Genomic DNA, 23,845 nt, shown 5'->3' with positions numbered 1-23,845 from the left:
GCAATAATAAAACTTGTATTTTGTTTTATATCTGCCGCTTACTTGAAGTTTAACATTTGAAGTTGGCAGAAACATTTTTACGTTTTTAGTAGCGGTGTCGGCCTTTTCCAGGCGGGCGGCGAGTGATGACGTCATCGGGGCGCTGCGGACTGTCATGGCGGCGCCCTGCAGGCTTGTATCCGGACGGGCCGCGATCGGAGATCAGTCCGGTTACTCCTCACTTCACAGGTCTCCTCGTTTTACACTTCTCCTCTAGGCGCTGTGGGTTCAAGTCCTGCAGAACACGTAGCCTTTTTCCTTTTAACTGAAGTCTTACCAGCAGTGCCAGGTTGATAAAGATACTGGTGTTGGGTGTATCTTTGTGTGAGGTCTTGTGAGTTCAGGGTTATGTGCTCCTCCGTTGAGTGCTGTGGGTTTAAATCCTTCTGAGCCCCTAAGCCTAGTTTTCAGTTTAATTCTTGCCCACAGTAAGAGGTTGATAAGTACAGAGATGGAGGCTGAGGTGGGTGTCCCTGTGGTGTGGAGGTTAAGGCTCTCTATGAGCTGAGTGCTCTCTGCTTGTGGGCTCAGATCCTCTTGAGAGCAGCTTGCTTGTAGTTTAATTCTTGCCCACAGTAACAGGTTGACCAGGAAAGGTACTGGCGTTGTGGCTGAGAGGCTCTATAGAGTTGAGGGCTCAGGGTCTGAGCTCCTATCCCTGTAGAGGATGAAATCCCAGTTAATGCGGGAAGTTTCTTTTCACTGGTATTCTTATCAAAGCTAACGTATTGATAAACATGTATACTGGTACTTGGGGAGGCTGGGTCTATAGAGCAGAGGTCTGGGATTCTATTCCTATGTCTGGAGAGTCCTGGGTTCAAATCCTAGCTGAGGCAGTTGTGCTGTTTTCAGTTTAAGTCTTCCCAACAGTTAGAGGCTGATCAGTGAACAGATTGGTACTGTGTCTGTGCAGCTCTGTAGAGCAGGGGGTTAAGTTTCTATGCTTATTGCTATAGGGTTGTGTGTTCAAGTTCTGCCAAAGTGTTTTCAATTTCTTACACCCATTAACAGGTTGATAAGTACAGAGAGTGGGGCTGTGTCTGCGTGGATCTATAGAGCAGAGGGCTAAGGCTCTAGACTCATAGACACCTGGCTGTGGGTTCAAGTCTGAGAGAGACCTGTTGCTTATTTAAGTTTAATTCTTCCCCACAGTAAGAGGTTGATAAGTACAGAGACTGGGGTTGTGAGGTGCGTGTCCCTGTGGTCTGGAGGATAAAGCTGAGGACTCAGAGCTCTTTGGTTGTGGGTTCAAATCCCAGTAAGACCTCAGGTTTGTTTTCAGTCTCTTACCCACAGAAACAGGTTGATAAGTGAAGAGATTGATCCTGCAGTGTGTGTGGCTCTGTGGAGTGGAGCTTAAGGCTGTGGTCTCACAGCTGCAGGGTTGCAGGTTCAAGTCCTCCTGAGCCCTACAGCTTGTTTTGGGTTTAATTCTTACCCACAGTAAGAGGTTGATAAGTACAGAGACTGGGGCTGTGAGGTGTGTGTCCCTGTGGTCTGGAGGCTAAAGCTAAAGACTCAGAGCTCTCTGATTGTGGGTTCAAATCCCAGTAAGACCTCAGGTTTGTTTTCAGTTTCTTACCCACAGAAACAGGTTGATAAGTGAAGAGATTGATCCTGCAGTGTGTGTGGCTCTGTGGAGTGGAGCTTAGGGCTGTGGACTCACAGCTCTCTGGTTGTGGGTTCAAGTCCTGCTGAGACCTACAGCTTGTTTTGGGTTTAATTCTTCCCCACAGAAACAGGTTGATAAGTACAGAGACTGGGGCTGTGAGGTATGTGTCCCTGTGGTCTGGAGGCTAAAGCTAAGGACTCACAGCTCTCTGGTTGTGGGTTCAAATCCCAGTAAGACCTCAGGTTTGTTTTCAGTCTCTTACCCACAAAAACAGGTTGATAAGTGAAGAGATTGATCCTGCAGTGTGTGTGGCTCTGTGGAGTGGAGCTTAAGGCTGTGGGCTCACAGCTACAGGGTTGCAGGTTCAAGTCCTCCTGAGACCTACAGCTTGTTTTGGGTTTAATTCTTACCCACAGTAAGAGGTTGATAAGTACAGAGACTGGGGCTGTGTCTGTGTGGATCTATAGAGCAGAGGGCTAAGTCTCTAGACTCATAGACACCTGGCTGTGGGTTCAAGTCTGAGAGAGACCTGTTGCTTATTTAAGTTTAATTCTTCCCCACAGAAACAGGTTGATAAGTACAGAGACTAGGGCTGTGTCTGTGTGGATCTATAGAGCAGAGGGCTAAGGCTCCAGACTCATAGACACCTGGTTGTGGGTTCAAGTCTGAGAGAGACCTGTTGCTTATTTAAGTTTAATTCTTCCCCACAGTAAGAGGTTGATAAGTACAGAGACTGGGGCTGTGAGGTGTGTGTCCCTGTGGTCTGGAGGATAAAATTGAGGACTCACAACTTGCTGGTTGTGGGTTCAAATCCCACTAAGACTTCAGGTTTGTTTTCAGTCTCTTACCCACAGAAACAGGTTGATAAGTGAAGAGATTGATCCTGCAGTGTGTGTGGCTCTGTGGAGTGGAGCTTAAGGCTGTGGACTCACAGCTGCAGGGTTGCAGGTTCAAGTCCTGCTGAGAGTGGCCTGCTTTGTCTTTAATTCTTTGTGACAGAAACGTGTTGATAAGCTGGGGGAGTTGTAAGGGTGGGTGGGAGGCCCAATAGAGGAGAGGGTAAGACACTGGCCTCCCGACTGCAAGGTCCTGGGTTCAAGCCCAGGCAGGAAGGATGCAGGGGGTCAGTGGCAGGGACAAGTAACTAGATGAAGAGAGAGAGGGGTCTGGGATTTACCTTTTACTGAAAAATTCCAACAGTGTCAAATGTTTCAGTAAAAGGTAAATCCCAGACCCCTCTCTCTCTTCATCTGGTTACTTGTCCCTGCCACTGACCCCCTGCATCTCTCTCTCTCTCACACACCTTCCTGCCTGGGCTTGAACCCAGGACCTTGCAGTTGGGAGGCCAGTGTCTTACCCTCTCCTCTATTGGGCCTCCCACCCACTCTTACAACTCCCCCAGCTTATCAACACGTTTCTGTCACAAAGAATTAAAGACAAAGCAGGCCACTCTCAGCAGGACTTGAACCTGCAACCATGGAACTGGGAGCCCACAGCCTTAAGCTCCACTCCACAGAGCCACACACACTGCAAGATCAATCTCTTCACTTATCAACCTGTTTCTGTGGGTAAGAGACTGAAAACAAACCTGAGGTCTTACTGGGATCTGAACCCACAACCAGAGAGCTGTGAGTCTTCAGCTTTATCCTCCAGACCACAGGGACACACACCTCACAGCCCCAGTCTCTGTACTTATCAACCTGTTTCTGTGGAGAAGAATTAAATTTAAATAAGCAACATGTCTCTCTCAGACTTGAACCCACAACCAGGTGTCCATGAGTTTAAAGCCTTAGCCCTCTGCTCTATAGACCCACACAGACACAGCCCCACTCTCTGTACTTATCAACCCCTTACTGTGGGGAAGAATTAAACCCAAAACAAGCTGTAGGTCTCAGCAGGACTTGAACCCACAACCACTCAGCTCTGAGCCCACAGCCCTGACCTCTTCACTACAGAGCCACACAAACACAGACCCCACCTCTACACTTATCACCCTGTTACTGTGGATGAGTGAAGCCAAATGATTCAAGTACAATAAAAGTCTCACTCTCAGTGGGAACTGAACCCACAGCCACACAGCTCAGAGTCCACAGCATTAACCTTCACACTACAGGACACACAGTAAACAGCTCCCAGTTCTTCACTGATCAATCTATCACTGATACTAACACTGTCTTCAAAAACAAAACTCCTGATTCATGCAGATTTGAACCCACAACCACAGACATACCAACCTGTAGCCAGATCCTCTGAACTACAGGACCAGACAGCCCACAGCCCCAATCTCTGTATTTATCAACCTGTTACTGTGGTTAAGTCTTCAACAGAGAACAGACCACCTGTCTCAGCCAGTGTTCAACCACACACCCATGTGGCCCTGACAACAGGAACTCGTATTATTTACTCTGTAGGTCGAGACACACAGAAGCCCCATATCCTTTATTTATCATCCTGCAGGTGAAATTAAATAGCACACCTTCTGCCCCAAGATCTGAACCCACAGCCCTTGAACAAGGGGGCCAGAGCACGTCCCCCAAGCCACAGTGTCTCTGTGGGAGTGGGAGTGGGAGTGGGGCTCCTGTGTTTGCTTGGTCTCCAGTCCTAAACCCTCCAGCTGCCTGATTCAGCTCCAGGGTGAGAAGGAGGCCTTGCTGGGAACCAGCCAGGAGACCGAGGGGCTGGGCTCCCCTCCGGCTCAGGGTTCGGAACTGAATAGACAGTCGACCGGCTCCCCTCTCTCCTGGGGCAGGGGCCTGTGGGGGAGTGGGTCAGGGGCGGAGCTCACGAGTGCAGCCCTGACTGCCGATCTCAGAGTGAAAACAGAGGTGAGAGCATCCCGGATGGGGAACAGAGTTTTCAGAGGTGGGGGAGAAGAGACATTCGAGACACAGACTAGACTTTACTGACAAGTACAGGTTTATTCCTGCTGAAAAGAGACACCGTTTCAGCAGCACAGCTTTCTTCAGGAGCGTCTGTGCTTTAACTGTGAACCAATCAGGAGCGTCTGTGTGTTTGTGTTTAACTGTGAACCAATAAGAAGCGTCTGTGTGTTTGTGTTTAACTGTGAACCAATAAGAAGCGTCTGTGTGTTTGTGTTTAACTGTGAACCAATCAGGAGCATCTGTGCGTTTAACTGTGAACCAATCAGGAGCATCTGTGCGTTTAACTGTGAACCAATCAGGAGCGTCTGTGTGTTTGTGTTTAACTGTGAACCAATCAGGAGCGTCTGTGTGTTTGTGTTTAACTGTGAACCAATCAGGAGCATCTGTGCGTTTAACTGTGAACCAATCAGGAGCGTCTGTGTGTTTGTGTTTAACTGTGAACCAATCAGGAGCGTCTGTGTGTTTGTGTTTAACTGTGAACCAATCAGGAGCGTCTGTGTGTTTGTGTTTAACTGTGAACCAATCAGGAGCATCTGTGTGTTAAACTGTGAACCAATCAGGAGCGTCTGTGTGTTTGTGTTTAACTGTGAACCAATCAGGAGCGTCTGTGTGTTTAACTGTGAACCAATCAGGAGCGTCTGTGTTCCACAGCAGAAACGTTCTTTTTTGTTCTCAGCAAATAATGTTACTGGTCAGTGTCCCAAAGGTCAGGAACTAACACTGCCACCAAAGCAGAAGTCCTGCTGTCGGAGCTCAGCTTAGCGGCGCCCTCTTGTGGCGACTCCTGGGTACTGCAGGCGACCAGTGGGACACTCCGCTGCAGTACAGACAGACTGGAAGACCGAAACCTCGGGCTCTGCTGATCTCCTTCCGACACCAGCTTCCCTCAACAGGCGAATTAGAAGACTCCCTCCATCAGGCACCAGGCAACAAACACACAGCAGGGGACTCCAGTTTAACAGATGTGTGTGGGGAGGCGCCCTCTTGTGGCGACACCTGGGTACTGCAGGCGACCAGCAGGACACCCTGCTGCAGTTCAGACAGACTGTCAGTGTCGGCAGCTCCCTCCTGGGTCCTGATCCAGTCACAGGAGACTGATGGGGAAATAATCTGTGAATGGGTGAACTTCACCCCTACATGAGTCACTGTGGTTCTAATATGAGAGATACCTGGGGCTCTATTAAGAAAACACAGACCCTCCTGACTGGTTCACAGCTAAACACACAGACGCTCCTGATTGGTTCACAGCTAAACACACAGACGCTCCTGATTGGCTCAGAGCTAAACACATAGACATTCCTGATTGGCTCACAGTTAAACACACAGACGCTCCTGATTGGCTCAGAGCTAAACACATAGACATTCCTGATTGGCTCACAGTTAAACACACAGACGCTCCTGATTGGCTCAGAGCTAAACACAGCCATTCCTGATTGGCTCACAGCTAAACACACAGACGCTCCTGATTGGCTCACAGCTAAACACACAGATGCTCCTGATTGGCTCACAGTCCTGATTGACAGCTGCTTCCACAGCTGCATGCGTGGAAGCAGTACATCCCACTTCCATAAGACCACAGTGCACGGTAGGAAAACCACACTGAAAAGGGCCGAAGGAAAGCATCATATACGGCTATGGGCGTATTGTAGCGCTGAGCTAGCTTGAGAGTTTATAGACTCTGCTTCTTGAAAAATGGAATTCAAAGAAAAGGACGGAGCAAAAGTCAATCACAGCCTGACAACTCTGGGAATAAGTTAAGCTTTATTAAAAAATCTGCAGAAAGTGCAAACATCAAAGCCAGCTCACACATGGGCAGGACGGAATTAACTGTAAATGTGAGGAGTTCATGATCCGTCTGATTACACAAAGGACACGCATGTGAGCTCGGGATAGAGACCAGCGCTGCAGTTTCTACACACACAGTGAAATAAGAAGAAGTAAAAATGGCTTTCTCTGCGAGGTGACCGATTCTGGGCCAGAGAGGCTGTGCCCTGTGGTGCTGTGCTGTTTCTCAGTCAGACACAGTCACGGACCGCGAGGGTCACTGGTCTCCGTTCTCCTCCGTGAAGAGCCGCTCCTTCAGCCTGTAGTAGCTCCCCCTGCTGGCCATCAGCTCCTGGTGCGTGCCCTGCTCCAGCACCCTCCCCCCGTCAATCACAATGATCTGATCGGCCCTCTCCACCGTCTTCAGCCTGTGAGCCACAACCAGCACTGTCCGAGAGCAGCCAGAGAGAGCCTGCTGGATCTGAGACACACACACACAGTATTACTACACACACACAGGATCACTGCACTGACACTGAGACACACACACAGTATTACTACACACACACAGTATCACTGCACTGACACTGAGACACACACACAGTATTACTACACACACAGTATCACTGCACTGACACTGAGACACAACCAGCACCGTCCGAGAGCAGCCAGAGAGAGCCTGCTGGATCTGAGACACACACACACAGTATTACTACACACACACACACAGTATCACTGCACTGACACTGAGACACACACACAGTATTACTACACACACAGTATCACTGCACTGACACTGAAACACAACCAGCACCGTCCGAGAGCAGCCAGAGAGAGCCTGCTGGATCTGAGACACACACACAGTATTACTACACACACACACAGTATCACTGCACTGACACTGAGACACAACCAGCACCGTCCGAGAGCAGCCAGAGAGAGCCTGCTGGATCTGAGACACACACACACAGTATCACTGCACTGACACTGAGACACAACCAGCACTGTCCGAGAGCAGCCAGAGAGAGCCTGCTGGATCTGAGACATACACACACAGTATTACTACACACACACACACAGTATTACTACACACACACAGTATCACTGCACTGACACTGAGACACACACACAGTATCACTGCACTGACACTGAGACACACACACACACAGTATTACTACACACACACAGTATCACTGCACTGACACAGAGACACAACCAGCACCGTCCGAGAGCAGCCAGAGAGAGCCTGCTGGATCTGAGACACACACACACACAGTATTACTACACACACACAGACAGTATCACTGCACTGACACTGAGACACAACCAGCACCGTCCGAGAGCAGCCAGAGAGAGCCTGCTGGATCTGAGACACACACACACACAGTATTACTACACACACACAGTATCACTGCACTGACACTGAGACACACACACACACAGTATTACTACACACACACAGTATCACTGCACTGACACAGAGACACAACCAGCACCGTCCGAGAGCAGCCAGAGAGAGCCTGCTGGATCTGAGACACACACACACACAGTATTACTACACACACACAGACAGTATCACTGCACTGACACTGAGACACAACCAGCACCGTCCGAGAGCAGCCAGAGAGAGCCTGCTGGATCTGAGACACACACACACAGTATTACTACACACACACAGTATCACTGCACTGACACTGAGACACACACACAGTATTACTACACACACAGTATCACTGCACTGACACTGAGACACACACAGTATCACTGCACTGACACTGAGACACACACACAGTATCACTGCACTGACACTGAGACACACACACACACAGTATTACTACACACACACACAGTATCACTGCACTGACACTGAGACACAACCAGCACCGTCCGAGAGCAGCCAGAGAGAGCCTGCTGGATCTGAGACACACACACAGTATTACTACACACACACACAGTATCACTGCACTGACACTGAGACACACACACAGTATTACTACACACACACACAGTATCACTGCACTGACACAGAGACACAACCAGCACCGTCCGAGAGCAGCCAGAGAGAGCCTGCTGGATCTGAGACACACACACACACAGTATTACTACACACACACACAGTATCACTGCACTGACACTGAGACACAACCAGCACCGTCCGAGAGCAGCCAGAGAGAGCCTGCTGGATCTGAGACACACACACACACAGTATTACTACACACACACACAGTATCACTGCACTGACACTGAGACACAACCAGCACCGTCCGAGAGCAGCCAGAGAGAGCCTGCTGGATCTGAGACACACACACACACAGTATTACTACACACACACACAGTATCACTGCACTGACACTGAGACACAACCAGCACCGTCCGAGAGCAGCCAGAGAGAGCCTGCTGGATCTGAGACACACACACACAGTATTACTACACACACACAGGATCACTGCACTGACACTGAGACACAACCAGCACCGTCCGAGAGCAGCCAGAGAGAGCCTGCTGGATCTGAGACACACACACACAGTATTACTACATACACACACAGTATTACTGCACTGACACTGAGACACACACACACACAGGATCACTGCACTGACACTGAGACACACACACACACAGGATCACTGCACTGACACTGAGACACACACACAGTATTACTACACACACACAGTATCACTACACTGACACTGAGACACACACACAGTATTACTACACACACACAGTATCACTGCACTGACACTGAGACACACACACAGTATTACTACACACACACAGTATTACTACACAAACACAGTATTACTGCACTGACACTGAGACACAACCAGCACCGTCCGAGAGCAGCCAGAGAGAGCCTGCTGGATCTGAGACACACACACACACAGTATTACTACACACACAGTATCACTGCACTGACACTGAGACACAACCAGCACTGTCCGAGAGCAGCCAGAGAGAGCCTGCTGGATCTGAGACACACACACACAGTATTACTACACACACACAGTATCACTGCACTGACACTGAGACACACACACAGTATTACTACACACACACAGTATTACTGCACTGACACTGAGACACACACACACACAGACAGTATTACTGCACTGACACTGGCACACACAGTATTACTACACACACACAGTATCACTGCACTGACACTGAGACACACACAGAGAGACACTCGCTGTCACACAGTGGGGTCAGGACAGTCACACTGACCGCGTGCTCACTGTCAGCGTCCAGACAGCTGGTGGCCTCGTCCAGGATGAGGATCTGGGGGTCTCTGATCAGAGCTCTGGCGATGGCGATGCGCTGCTTCTCTCCCCCAGAGAGCTGGGCGCCCCGCTCCCCCACATCTGAAACAGCGCAGTGGAGGTGTCAGGTGTCTACATCACTGTGTCAGTGTGTCACTGTATCTATATCAGTACAGTGTCACCTGTGTCGTAGCCCTGCTCCAGCGCAGTGAGGAGTGACTCTACATCACTGTGTCAGTGTGTTACTGTATCTATATCAGTACAGTGTCACCTGTGTCGTAGCCCTGCTCCAGCGCAGTGAGGAGTGACTCTACATCACTGTGTCAGTGTGTCACTGTATCTATATCAGTACAGTGTCACCTGTGTCGTAGCTCTGCTCCAGCGCAGTGAGGAGTGACTCTATATCACTGTGTCAGTGTGTCACTGTATCTATATCAGTACAGTGTCACCTGTGTCGTAGCCCTGCTCCAGCGCAGTGAGGAGTGACTCTACATCACTGTGTCAGTGTGTCACTGTATCTATATCAGTACAGTGTCACCTGTGTCGTAGCCCTGCTCCAGCGCAGTGAGGAGTGACTCTACATCACTGTGTCAGTGTGTTACTGTATCTATATCAGTACAGTGTCACCTGTGTCGTAGCCCTGCTCCAGCGCAGTGAGGAGTGACTCTACATCACTGTGTCAGTGTGTTACTGTATCTATATCAGTACAGTGTCACCTGTGTCGTAGCCCTGCTCCAGCGCAGTGAGGAGTGACTCTACATCACTGTGTCAGTGTGTCACTGTATCTATATCAGTACAGTGTCACCTGTGTCGTAGCTCTGCTCCAGCGCAGTGAGGAGTGACTCTACATCACTGTGTCAGTGTGTTACTGTATCTATATCAGTACAGTGTCACCTGTGTCGTAGCCCTGCTCCAGCGCAGTGAGGAGTGACTCTACATCACTGTGTCAGTGTGTCACTGTATCTATATCAGTACAGTGTCACCTGTGTCGTAGCCCTGCTCCAGCGCAGTGAGGAGTGACTCTACATCACTGTGCCAGTGTGTTACTGTATCTATATCAGTACAGTGTCACCTGTGTCGTAGCTCTGCTCCAGCGCAGTGAGGAGTGACTCTACACCACTGTGTCAGTGTGTTACTGTATCTATACCAGTACAGTGTCACCTGTGTCGTAGCCCTGCTCCAGCGCAGTGAGGAGTGACTCTACAACACTGTGTCAGTGTGTCACTGTATCTATATCAGTACAGTGTCACCTGTGTCGTAGCTCTGCTCCAGCGCAGTGAGGAGTGACTCTACATCACTGTGTCAGTGTGTCACTGTATCTATATCAGTACAGTGTCACCTGTGTCGTAGCCCTGCTCCAGCGCAGTGAGGAGTGACTACATCACTGTGTCAGTGTGTTACTGTATCTATATCAGTACAGTGTCACCTGTGTCGTAGCCCTGCTCCAGCGCAGTGAGGAGTGACTCTACATCACTGTGTCAGTGTGTCACTGTATCTATATCAGTACAGTGTCACCTGTGTCGTAGCCCTGCTCCAGCGCAGTGAGGAGTGACTCTACATCACTGTGTCAGTGTGTTACTGTATCTATATCAGTACAGTGTCACCTGTGTCGTAGATCTGCTCCAGCGCAGTGAGGAGTGACTCTACATCACTGTGTCAGTGTGTTACTGTATCTATATCAGTACAGTGTCACCTGTGTCGTAGCTCTGCTCCAGCGCAGTGAGGAGTGACTACATCACTGTGTCAGTGTGTTACTGTATCTATATCAGTACAGTGTCACCTGTGTCGTAGCCCTGCTCCAGCACAGTGAGGAGTGACTCTACATCACTGTGTCAGTGTGTTACTGTATCTATATCAGTACAGTGTCACCTGTGTCGTAGCTCTGCTCCAGCGCAGTGAGGAGTGACTCTACATCACTGTGTCAGTGTGTCACTGTATCTATATCAGTACAGTGTCACCTGTGTCGTAGCCCTGCTCCAGCACAGAGAGGAGTGACTCTACATCACTGTGTCAGTGTGTTACTGTATCTATATCAGTACAGTGTCACCTGTGTCGTAGCCCTGCTCCAGCGCAGTGAGGAGTGACTCTACATCACTGTGTCAGTGTGTCACTGTATCTATATCAGTACAGTGTCACCTGTGTCGTAGCCCTGCTCCAGCGCAGTGAGGAGTGACTCTACATCACTGTGTCAGTGTGTTACTGTATCTATATCAGTACAGTGTCACCTGTGTCGTAGCTCTGCTCCAGCGCAGTGAGGAGTGACTCTACATCACTGTGTCAGTGTGTCACTGTATCTATATCAGTACAGTGTCACCTGTGTCGTAGCTCTGCTCCAGCGCAGTGAGGAGTGACTCTACATCACTGTGTCAGTGTGTCACTGTATCTATATCAGTACAGTGTCACCTGTGTCGTAGCCCTGCTCCAGCGCAGTGAGGAGTGACTCTACATCACTGTGTCAGTGTGTTACTGTATCTATATCAGTACAGTGTCACCTGTGTCGTAGCCCTGCTCCAGCGCAGTGAGGAGTGACTCTACATCACTGTGTCAGTGTGTCACTGTATCTATATCAGTACAGTGTCACCTGTGTCGTAGCCCTGCTCCAGCGCAGTGAGGAGTGACTCTACATCACTGTGTCAGTGTGTCACTGTATCTATATCAGTACAGTGTCACCTGTGTCGTAGCTCTGCTCCAGCGCAGTGGAGGTGAGTGACTCTACATCACTGTGTCAGTGTGTCACTGTATCTATATCAGTACAGTGTCACCTGTGTCGTAGCCCTGCTCCAGCGCAGTGAGGAGTGACTCTACATCACTGTGTCAGTGTGTCACTGTATCTATATCAGTACAGTGTCACCTGTGTCGTAGCCCTGCTCCAGCGCAGTGAGGAGTGACTCTACATCACTGTGTCAGTGTGTCACTGTATCTATATCAGTACAGTGTCACCTGTGTCGTAGCCCTGCTCCAGCGCAGTGAGGAGTGACTCTACATCACTGTGTCAGTGTGTCACTGTATCTATATCAGTACAGTGTCACCTGTGTCGTAGCCCTGCTCCAGCGCAGTGACGAGTGACTCTACATCACTGTGTCAGTGTGTCACTGTATCTATATCAGTACAGTGTCACCTGTGTCGTAGCCCTGCTCCAGCGCAGTGAGGAGTGACTCTACATCACTGTGTCAGTGTTACTGTATCTATATCAGTACAGTGTCACCTGTGTCGTAGCCCTGCTCCAGCGCAGTGAGGAGTGACTCTACATCACTGTGTCAGTGTGTTACTGTATCTATATCAGTACAGTGTCACCTGTGTCGTAGCTCTGCTCCAGCGCAGTGAGGAGTGACTCTACATCACTGTGTCAGTGTTACTGTATCTATATCAGTACAGTGTCACCTGTGTCGTAGCCCTGCTCCAGCGCAGTGAGGAGTGACTCTACATCACTGTGTCAGTGTGTTACTGTATCTATATCAGTACAGTGTCACCTGTGTCGTAGCCCTGCTCCAGCGCAGTGAGGAGTGACTCTACATCACCGTGTCAGTGTGTTACTGTATCTATATCAGTACAGTGTCACCTGTGTCGTAGCTCTGCTCCAGCGCAGTGAGGAGTGACTCTACATCACTGTGTCAGTGTGTTACTGTATCTATATCAGTACAGTGTCACCTGTGTCGTAGCTCTGCTCCAGCGCAGTGAGGAGTGACTCTACATCACTGTGTCAGTGTGTTACTGTATCTATATCAGTACAGTGTCACCTGTGTCGTAGCCCTGCTCCAGCGCAGTGAGGAGTGACTCTACATCACTGTGTCAGTGTGTCACTGTATCTATATCAGTACAGTGTCACCTGTGTCGTAGCCCTGCTCCAGCGCAGTGAGGAGTGACTCTACATCACTGTGTCAGTGTGTCACTGTATCTATATCAGTACAGTGTCACCTGTGTCGTAGCCCTGCTCCAGCGCAGTGAGGAGTGACTCTACATCACTGTGTCAGTGTTACTGTATCTATATCAGTACAGTGTCACCTGTGTCGTAGCCCTGCTCCAGCGCAGTGAGGAGTGACTCTACATCACTGTGCCAGTGTGTCACTGTATCTATATCAGTACAGTGTCACCTGTGTCGTAGCCCTGCTCCAGCGCAGTGAGGAGTGACTCTACATCACTGTGTCAGTGTGTCACTGTATCTATATCAGTACAATGTCACCTGTGTCGTAGCCCTGCTCCAGCGCAGTGAGGAGTGACTCTACATCACTGTGTCAGTGTGTTACTGTATCTATATCAGTACAGTGTCACCTGTGTCGTAGCTCTGCTCCAGCGCAGTGAGGAGTGACTCTACATCACTGTGTCAGTGTGTTACTGTATCTATATCAGTACAGTGTCACCTGTGTCGTAGCCCTGCTCCAGCGCAGTGAGGAGTGACTCTACATCACCGTGTCAGTGTGTCACTGTATCTATATCAGTACAGTGTCACCTGTGTCGTAGCCCTGCTCCAGCGCAGTGAGGAGTGACTCTACATCACTGTGTCAGTGTGTTACTGTATCTATATCAGTACAGTGTCACCTGTGTCGTAGCTCTGCTCCAGCGCAGTGAGGAGTGACTCTACATCACTGTGTCAGTGTGTCACTGTATCTATATCAGTACAGTGTCACCTGTGTCGTAGCCCTGCTCCAGCGCAGAGATGAAGTTGTGTGCGTTTGCACTCTCAGCTGCTCTCTGTACTCTCTCCAGCGGACAGTCTGGGAGTCCGTAGGCAATGTTGTCCCGGATGGATCCAGAGAACAGAACCGGCTCCTGACCGACCATGGACACCTGAGAGAGAGAGAGCAGCCCTGAGTCACACTGAGGCACAAGTGTAGGACAGTAGAGTATCATTACTGTGGAATAGCACAGTACTACTACTGTCACACAGTACAGTGCAGTGTTATTACTGTAGTACAGTATCAGTACCTCGCTGTGCTGTAGTACAGTGCAGTACAGTGTTATTACTGCAGTACAGTATCAGTACCTTGCTGTGCTGTAGTACAGTGCAGTACAGTGTTATTACTGTAGTACAGTATCAGTACCTCGCTGTGCTGTAGTACAGTGCAGTACAGTGTTATTACTGCAGTACAGTATCGGTGCCTCGCTGTGCTGTAGTACAGTGCAGTAGAGTGTTATTACTGCAGTACAGTATCGGTACCTTGCTGTGCTGTAGTACAGTGCAGTACAGTGTTATTACTGTAGTACAGTATCAGTACCTCGCTGTGCTGTAGTACAGTGCAGTACAGTGTTATTACTGCAGTACAGTATCGGTGCCTCGCTGTGCTGTAGTACAGTGCAGTACAGTGTTATTTCTGTAGTACAGTATCAGTACCTCGCTGTGCTGTAGTACAGTGCAGTACAGTGTTATTACTGTAGTACAGTATCAGTACCTCGCTGTGCTGTAGTACAGTGCAGTACAGTGTTATTACTGTAGTACAGTATCGGTACCTCGCTGTGCTGTAGTACAGTACAGTACAGTGTTATTATTTTAGTACAGTATCGGTGCCTCACTGTGCTGTAGTACAGTGCAGTACAGTGTTATTACTGTAGTACAGTACAGTATCGGTACCTCCCTGTGCTGTAGTACAGTGTTATTACTGTAGTACAGTATCGGTGCCTCACTGTGCTGTAGTACAGTGCAGTACAGTGTTATTACTGCAGTACAGTATCGGTGCCTCGCTGTGCTGTAGTACAGTGCAGTACAGTGTTATTTCTGTAGTACAGTATCAGTACCTCGCTGTGCTGTAGTACAGTGCAGTACAGTGTTATTACTGTAGTACAGTATCAGTACCTCGCTGTGCTGTAGTACAGTGCAGTACAGTGTTATTACTGTAGTACAGTATCGGTGCCTCACTGTGCTGTAGTACAGTGCAGTACAGTGTTATTACTGTAGTACAGTATCGGTGCCTCGCTGTGCTGCAGTACAGTGCAGTACAGTGTTATTACTGCAGTACAGTGCAGTATCAGTACCTTGCTGTGCTGTAGTACAGTGCAGTACAGTGTTACTACTGTAGTACAGTACCAGTACCTCACTGTGCTGTAGTACAGTGCAGTACAGTGTTATTACTGTAGTACAGTATCGGTACCTCGCTGTGCTGTAGTACAGTACAGTACAGTGTTATTATTTTAGTACAGTATCGGTGCCTCACTGTGCTGTAGTACAGTGCAGTACAGTGTTATTACTGTAGTACAGTACAGTATCGGTACCTCCCTGTGCTGTAGTACAGTGCAGTACAGTGTTATTACTGTAGTACAGTATCGGTGCCTCGCTGTGCTGTAGTACAGTGCAGTACAGTGTTATTACTGTAGTACAGTACAGTATTGGTGCCTCGCTGTGCTGTAGTACAGTGCAGTACAGTGTTATTACTGCAGTACAGTGCAGAATCGGTACCTCGCTGTGCTGTAGTACAGTGCAGTACAGTGTTATTACTGCAGTACAGTATCGGTGCCTCACTGTGCTGTAGTACAGTGCAGTACAGTGTTATTACTGCAGTACAGTGTTATTACTGTAGTACAGTATCGGTGCCTCACTGTGCTGTAGTACAGTGCAGTACAGTGTTATTACTGTAGTACAGTGCAGTATCAGTACCTTGCTGTGCAGGTAGCTGTGCTCGTACTCCTGCAGCAGGTGTCCGTCCAGCAGGATCTCTCCCTCCTGGGGCTCGTAGAATCTCTCCAGCAGACTCACACAGGTGGTCTTTCCTCCTCCGGAGGGTCCGACCAGAGCTGTGATCTGGCCAGCCTTCAGCTCCAGAGACAAGCCCTGTGAGAGCACAGAGGTCAGGGTGTCCACAGGGTGCCTGACTAGCAATGGAGTAACACTTCAGCACTGTTACACTGGTATTACACTGTTACAGACAGTATATAAAGGGTTCAGGGTTACTGGACTGATACAGACAGGAAACAATGTTCAGACTCAGTGCTATCTCTGCAGGGCTCAGCTCCTCAGTCACTGTATAATTTTTGACAGTCTGAGCAGGAAGGATGTGTTATTACATGTGTATTACACTGTTATGACTGTGTTATAGACAGTATATAAAGGGTTCAGGGTTACTGGACTGATACAGACAGGAAACACTGTTCAGACACAGTGCTCTCTCTGCAGGTCTCAGCTCCTAAGTCACTGTATAATTTTTGACAGTCTGAGCAGGAAGGATGTGTTATTACATGTGTATTACACTGTTATTACTGTGTTATAGACAGTATATAAAGGGTTCAGGGTTACTGGACTGATACAGACAGGAAACACTGTTCAGACACAGTGCTGTCTCTGCAGGGCTCGGCTCCTCAGTCACTGTATTGCTGTGACAGTCTGAGCAGGAAGGAGGAGTTATTACACGTGTATTACACTGGTATTACACTGTTACAGACAGTACCTGGAGGGCCGGCCGGTCAGGCCTGCTGGGGTAGCAGAAGGTGACGTTCCTGAACTGGACGTGTCCCCTCAGAGAGGGGGGCTGCAGGCTGCCCTCCGCACACACCTGGGGCCTCCTGTCCAGGTACTCGAACACCTTGCCGGCCGCGCCCACTGAGTTCAGCATGTCCCCGAAGATGTATATCAGAGTCTGGGAGAGAATGACAGGTCACACAGGTCAGCGCCACCCGGGACGAGACACAGATCGCAGCGCGGGACTGCGGTCTCCGCCCAGCAGCTCGATTTTAGATGCCGCAAATTCCCACCGATCTGGGATCTGTCCTGGTCTGGCATCTGTGAATCTGTGGCCGTGTGTGTGTGTGCGTGTGTGCGTGTGTGTCGTGCGTGCGTTGTGTTGTGTTGTATGTCGTACCCTGATGTTGTCGCCCAGGTCCATCTGGTAGAGGAGGAAGGAGACCAGGTTCCCTGTGGTCATCTGTCCCGTCTGGATGAAGAGTCTCCCATAGTAGAGCATGATGACCTGCATCCCCAGAGAGACGAGCTGCAGCAGAGACACAGGGCTTAGACACACTGACTGGACACTCCAGGACATGAACACTGCACTGAGAGAGAGAGGGGTTCATACAGACACACTGACTGGACACTCCAGTACATGAACACTGCACTGAGAGAGAGAGGGGTTCATACACACACACTGACTGGACACTCCAGTACATGAACACTGCACTGAGAGAGAGAGGGGTTCATACACACACACTGACTGGACACTCCAGTACATGAACACTGCACTGAGAGAGAGAGGGGTTCATACACACACACTGACTGGACACTCCAGTACATGAACACTGCACTGAGAGAGAGAGGGGTTCATACACACACACTGACTGGACACTCCAGTACATGAACACTGCACTGAGAGAGAGAGGGGTTCATACAGACACTGACTGGACAGGATGTGAGGAGGACAGCGGTCTGGACTCTACCCTGCGGAGGAGCAGGTACACAGCCCTGACGGTGTCTCTCCTGGTCTTCAGGAGGTGAGTGTCCTCCAGCCTGCTGTCGTATCTCCTGGCCTCGCCCTCCTCAGTGTTGAAGCTGCGCAGAGTCCTGATGCCCGACACGGACTCGCCCGCCGCCTCGTTCGCCCTGGCCACCGAGTCCTGCACCTCCTTCGACAGCCTCTGCAGGACACGCGACAGTGAGAGCACAGGTGAGACAGGTGGGATAGTGCCTGCCCTGGGCCGTACCTGGTAGGACAGGTGAGACAGGTGGGATAGTGCCTGCCCTGGGCCGTACCTGGTAGTACAGGTGAGACAGGTGGGATAGTGCCTGCCCTGGGCCGTACCTGGTAGTAGAGGTGGGACAGGTGGGATAGTGCCTGCCCTGGGCCGTACCTGGTAGTACAGGTGAGACAGGTGGGATAGTGCCTGCCCTGGGCCGTACCTGGTAGTACAGCTAGGACAGGTGGGATAGTGCCTGCCCTGGGCCGTACCTGGTAGTACAGGTGAGACAGGTGGGATAGTGCCTGCCCTGGGCCGTACCTGGTAGTACAGCTAGGACAGGTGGGATAGTGCCTGCCCTGGGCCGTACCTGGTAGTAGGTGTCGTAGACGTTCTGCAGCAGGCCCGTCACGGGCGTCTCGGTCAGCATGAGCAGGGTGAGCTTCCAGGACAGGCTGACCATGAGGGCCAGCATGCCCACGGTCCTGACCAGCGTCCGGAGCAGCACGTTCACGTTCAGGGCCACCGTCATGCCCATCAGCCTGGTGTCCGTGGCCAGCCGGGAGGTCAGGTCCCCTGCAGGGCACAGCGGGGGCGGGTCAGCGCGAGAGCAGGCCCCCGAGAGCCACGGGCCTCTGTGGCCCCGACACCCCACAGCCCTACAGGTGGGATTCAGGGTTCCCCACAACCGGCTCCTGTCCAGTTACCACCTGCTCGTGCCACAGGGCAGCTCGGCCCTCGGCCCTCGGGGGTCAGAGTTCAGGGGGCTCAGGGTTCAGGGCAGCTCGGCCCTCGGGGCTCGGGGGTCAGAGTTCAGGGGGCTCAGGGCTCTGGGCAGCTCGGCCCTTATGACTCAGGGGGCTCAGAGGACTCAGGGCTCAGGGCTTAGAGAGCTCAGGAGGCTCAGGGGGCAGGGGGCAGGGGTCTCAAGGGGCAGGGGGCTCAGGGCTCCTCTCTCACCTGTTTTGGTCGTTTCGAAGAAGCCGACCTCCTGTCGCACCAGAGCGCCGAAGAGCAGCACCTTGATCCTCCGCGAGAAACCAGCGATGCAGCACATGAACAGGCCCCCACGACACCCCGCACACAGAGAGCTGTGGACACAGGGCACCCCCCGATCAGAGCACTGCTGATACACACAGACACACCCCGCACACAGAGAGCTCTGGACACAGGGCACCCCCAGATCAGAGCACTGCTGATACACACAGACACACCCCGCACACAGAGAGCTCTGGACACAGGGCACCCCCAGATCAGAGCACTGCTGATACACACAGACACACCCCGCACACAGAGAGCTCTGGACACAGGGCACCCCCAGATCAGAGCACTACTGATACACACAGACACACCCCGCACACAGAGAGCTCTGGACACAGGACACTGAGCACTGAGAGAGACAGACAGGTCTCACCTGCCAATGGAGAAGACACTGAGAGAGACAGACAGGTCTCACCTGCCCATGGAGAAGACACTGAGAGAGACAGACAGGTCTCACCTGCCAATGGAGAAGAGGCCCATGAACAGGATGGCCGTCAGGAAATTGCTCTGCTGGTACTGGGAGCCCAGGATATCGATCACCTTCCCAGTGTAGAAGGGGATAAACATCTCACCTGCCCACAGACACACAGAGTCAACACACCGAGCTGCGGGACTGTCTCCTGTCCCAGTGTTCCCAGTGTGAGAGGAGTGGAATGGGCTGTGTGTTAATCAGAAGCTCGTCAGCAGCAGTGTTCACACACTCTGTACACACACGAGCTGCTGGACTGTCTCCTGTCCCAGTGTGCCCAGTGTGAGAGGAGTGGAATGGGCTGTGTGTTAATCAGAAGCTCGTCAGCAGCAGTGTTCACACACTCTGTACACACACGAGCTGCTGGACTGTCTCCTGTCCCAGTGTGCCCAGTGTGAGAGGAGTGGAATGGGCTGTGTGTTAATCAGAAGCTCGTCAGCAGCAGTGTACACACACTCTGTACACACACGAGCTGCGGGACTGTCTCCTGTCCCAGTGTGCCCAGTGTGAGAGGACTGGAATGGGCTGTGTGTTAATCAGAAGCTCGTCAGCAGCAGTGTTCACACACTCTGTACACACACGAGCTGCTGGACTGTCTCCTGTCCCAGTGTTCCCAGTGTGCCCAGTGTGAGAGGAGTGGAATGGGCTGTGTGTTAATCAGAAGCTCGTCAGCAGCAGTGTACATACACTCTGTACACACACGAGCTGCGGGACTGTCTCCTGTCCCAGTGTTCCCAGTGTTAGAGGAGTGGAATGGGCTGTGTGTTAATCAGAAGCTCGTCAGCAGCAGTGTACACACACTCTGTACACACACGAGCTGCTGGACTGTCTCCTGTCCCAGTGTGCCCAGTGTGAGAGGAGTGGAATGGGCTGTGTGTTAATCAGAAGCTCGTCAGCAGCAGTGTTCACACACTCTGTACACACACGAGCTGCTGGACTGTCTCCTGTCCCAGTGTTCCCAGTGTGCCCAGTGTGAGAGGAGTGGAATGGGCTGTGTGTTAAACAGAAGCTCGTCAGCAGCAGTGTACACACACTCTGTACACACACGAGCTGCGGGACTGTCTCCTGTCCCAGTGTGCCCAGTGTGAGAGGAGTGGAATGGGCTGTGTGTTAATCAGAAGCTCGTCAGCAGCAGTGTTCACACACTCTGTACACACACGAGCTGCTGGACTGTCTCCTGTCCCAGTGTGCCCAGTGTGAGAGGAGTGGAATGGGCAGAGGCAGGACTCACAGAGCACGGCGAGGGCCAGGAAGACGAAGGCGGCGCCCATGGGCAGCAGGTCGGGCCGGTAGAGGCGCAGCACGCGCAGGAAGAGCCCCCGGGCCGCCCTCTCGCCGCCCCCCGGCGCCCCGCCCTCGGGGAAGCTGCCCTCCCAGAAGAGCGCGGCGGCGGCTGTGGCCCCCAGGCGCAGCGCGGCGAACCCGGGGCCCCCGGTGCCCAGGGGCCGCCCGCCCAGCGCCAGGCGCCCGCTCTCGTAGGCCGGGCCCAGCAGGCACAGGGCCGCCAGCCCGCGGCGCCGCGCCCCGCCCGCCAGCCGCCACAGCGCGGCCAGACGCAGGCCCGCCAGCAGCCAGAGCCGCGCCAGGCGCTCGGGGGCGAAGGGGCCCCGCGGGGCCGGCAGCAGGAGGGAGGAGCCCCGCTCCAGCCCCGCCCACAGCGCCAGGTCGCAGGCCAGCAGCGCCGCCCACGCACACACACCGCGCAGGGCCTGAGGGAGGCCGGGCATTGCACCTGCGGGACAGAGAGAGAGAGAGTGAGCCTGCAGGGCCTGACGTCTACTGTCTGTGTGTGTGTGAGGACAGACACCCCACTGCAGGGCCTGACGTCTACTGTCTGTGTGTGTGTGTGAGGACAGACACCCCACTGCAGGGCCTGACGTCTACTGTCTGTGTGTGTGTGTGAGGACAGACACCCCACTGCAGGGCCTGACGTCTACTGTCTGTGTGTGTGTGTGTGTGAGGACAGACACCCCACTGCAGGGCCTGACGTCTACTGTCTGTGTGTGTGTGTGTGTGAGGACAGACACCCCACTGCAGGGCCTGACGTCTACTGTCTGTGTGTGTGTGTGAGGACAGACACCCCACTGCAGGGCCTGACGTCTACTGTCTGTGTGTGTGTGTGAGGACAGACACCCCACTGCAGGGCCTGACGTCTACTGTCTGTGTGTGTGTGTGAGGACAGACACCCCACTGCAGGGCCTGACGTCTACTGTCTGTGTGTGTGTGTGTGTGTGAGGACAGACACCCCACTGCAGGGCCTGACGTCTACTGTCTGTGAGAGGACAGACACCCCACTGCAGGGCCTGACGTCTACTGTCTGTGTGTGTGTGTGAGGACAGACACCCCACTGCAGGGCCTGACGTCTACTGTCTGTGTGTGTGTGAGGACAGACCCCACTGCAGGGCCTGACGTCTACTGTCTGTGTCTGTGTGTGAGGACAGACACCCCACTGCAGGGCCTGACGTCTACTGTCTGTCTGTGTGTGAGGACAGACACCCCACTGCAGGGCCTGACGTCTACTGTCTGTGTGTGTGTGAGGACAGACACCCCACTGCAGGGCCTGACGTCTACTGTCTGTGTGTGAGGACAGACACCCCACTGCAGGGCCTGACGTCTACTGTGTGTGTGTGTGTAAGGACAGACACCCCACTGCAGGGCCTGACGTCTACTGTCTGTGTGTGAGGACAGACCCCACTGCAGGGCCTGACGTCTACTGTCTGTGTGTGTGTGAGGACAGACACCCCACTGCAGGGCCTGACGTCTACTGTCTGTGTGTGTGTGTGAGGACAGACCCCACTGCAGGGCCTGACGTCTACTGTCTGTGTGTGTGTGAGGACAGACACCACACCTGCGGGACAGAGACAGAGACAGGTCCTGAGCCCAGTGTGTCTGTCTGTCAGTCCCATCGGTACCGGCGCCCCGGGCTGACCCGCTTTCCGCTTGCAACGACACCGAGCCGGAGCCGCCTTCCCAGCCCAGCCCACCCGCGCTCACGACACGAACACGACACACGACACACGACACACGACACACGACACACGACACACGGGAACACACACACCACCCCGGCCGCCGGGTCAGAACCGCCTCACCTGAGCTCATGTCCGCAGTCCGCTCCGGCACCAGCAGACTCTCACCCGGGTCTGACTCGGGCGCTTGCGCTTTCGCTTTCGCTCCGAGCCGACGGCGGGACTTCCCCGGGCGGAGCTGGGCGGGGGGAGGGGAGGACAGGAGCCTGTTTCAGGGCATCTCCCGGGCCCAGGCAACCGGGCCCGACCAGGACACCAGGGCCCAGGCACATCGCTGAGCTGGGGGGCTGGGAGCCGGGGTCGGGGGGCTGGGGTCAGGGGCCCGGGGGGCTGGCAGCCGGGATCAGGGGGTCTCGCTGCAGCGAGCGGCCACAGCTGCAGTCCCTCATGCGGCCACACGGTGGAGCCCCCGCGCCGCAGGTCCGCTGTGGACGCGCTTCCCGTAAACCGGCCCGCCCTGCTCCTGTTATTTACAAGAAGCCCTCCCTCCCTCCCTCTCTTCCCGCGGGGATTTCCCGGGCGCCGCTGCGAGCTCGGCCGAGGCCCTGGCCTTGTCGGACACCACGGTCTCTTCTCTCACGGCTCTGCGAATTAAACACGATTTACTGCCCCGTACTCTGCTTTTACCCTGCACTGCCTGGGCTTGGCTGCTCTTGTCCTGCGTTTCTGTACCTGAATTCGCCGGCTTTTAGTACGTTTAACCGTCGCAGACCGCAAAGGGTTTGAAAAGGTTTAATATCGCGTCTTTAGCGGCCGTGTTTGGATCCGAGCCGGAAGCTAGGACACCGTCGCCATGGCAGCCCATCGGGGGTCAGAGGTCAAGATCGCGCGCGCTTCCGTTTCCGGCGAGGCCAACCTGCCCGGCGGCTCGCTGCCCGGCAACCAGTGACGCGCCGACGCTGATTGGCTGAAAAAGGAGCTCTCGCGTAGCCAATAGGAATCCCCGAAATAGATTTTTTTTTAATTCGGTATTTTTTGTAGAGAAGCCAAGGTATCGGCTTCAACCACAGGGCTGGGCAGCTTGTTCCCCACCCCCACCCCCCTCTGTGTACAGAAGAGCCTCCTGTCCTGACTGGAGGAGCTCACCCAGCTGTGTCTGGTGAGAAGCCAGGGTATCGGCTTCAACAGCAGGGCTGGGCAGCTTGTTCCCCACCCCC

The 23,845-nt window shown here is 52.7% G+C and overlaps 2 protein-coding genes and 1 long non-coding RNA gene across 7 annotated transcripts in view; 1 reads left to right on the top strand and 2 right to left on the bottom strand.

Moving 5' to 3' along the window:
• LOC148662306 (class I histocompatibility antigen, F10 alpha chain-like) overlaps window positions 1-23,845 on the top strand; it is a 109,895-nt gene that overhangs the window by 12,844 nt on the left and 73,206 nt on the right. The window lies entirely within an intron of this gene.
• On the bottom strand, window positions 6,276-23,460 carry LOC148662312 (antigen peptide transporter 2-like). Of its 2 annotated transcripts, none has more exons than XM_088631856.1 (12): window positions 22,752-23,459; window positions 20,891-21,391; window positions 19,648-19,762; window positions 19,110-19,240; window positions 18,520-18,725; window positions 17,913-18,110; window positions 17,342-17,470; window positions 16,931-17,119; window positions 16,144-16,317; window positions 14,183-14,342; window positions 9,523-9,659; window positions 6,276-6,778 (listed from the first exon to the last, which is right to left on the bottom strand). In XM_088631856.1, the coding sequence occupies exons 1-12, from the start codon at window positions 22,759-22,761 to the stop codon at window positions 6,575-6,577; spliced, it is 2,154 nt and encodes a 717-aa protein (XP_088487982.1). In that variant the 5' UTR covers window positions 22,762-23,459; the 3' UTR covers window positions 6,276-6,574. The 2 variants fall into 2 exon arrangements, with proteins under 2 accessions (XP_088487982.1, XP_088487983.1); XM_088631857.1 differs by lacking the exon at window positions 6,276-6,778 and adding an exon at window positions 9,066-9,161 and having other exon boundaries at window positions 22,752-23,460.
• On the bottom strand, window positions 9,740-14,176 carry LOC148662313 (uncharacterized). Of its 4 annotated transcripts, none has more exons than XR_015936741.1 (3): window positions 10,630-14,176; window positions 10,007-10,451; window positions 9,740-9,917 (listed from the first exon to the last, which is right to left on the bottom strand). It is a non-coding gene; the product is annotated as an uncharacterized LOC148662313 (long non-coding RNA). The 4 variants fall into 4 exon arrangements; XR_015936742.1 differs by having other exon boundaries at window positions 9,740-10,451; window positions 10,630-11,250; window positions 11,605-14,176; XR_015936743.1 differs by having other exon boundaries at window positions 9,740-10,451; window positions 10,630-12,586; window positions 12,852-14,176.

The sequence above is a fragment of the Lepisosteus platostomus genome, chromosome 5 (genome assembly GCF_059453375.1).
Source record: "Lepisosteus platostomus isolate fLepPlt1 chromosome 5, fLepPlt1.hap1, whole genome shotgun sequence".
NCBI classification, from domain to species: Eukaryota; Metazoa; Chordata; class Actinopteri; order Semionotiformes; family Lepisosteidae; genus Lepisosteus; species Lepisosteus platostomus.
This window is presented reverse-complemented; position numbering and strand designations above follow the sequence as displayed.

Coding starts and splice junctions, on each gene's coding strand:
- LOC148662312 (XM_088631856.1), bottom strand. Junction 18,726..19,109: donor CTTCGAAACGACCAAAACAG/GTGAGAGAGGAG, acceptor TGTGCCCTGCAG/GGGACCTGACCTCCCGGCTG. Junction 17,471..17,912: donor TGTACCTGCTCCTCCGCAGG/GTAGAGTCCAGA, acceptor TCTCTGCTGCAG/CTCGTCTCTCTGGGGATGCA.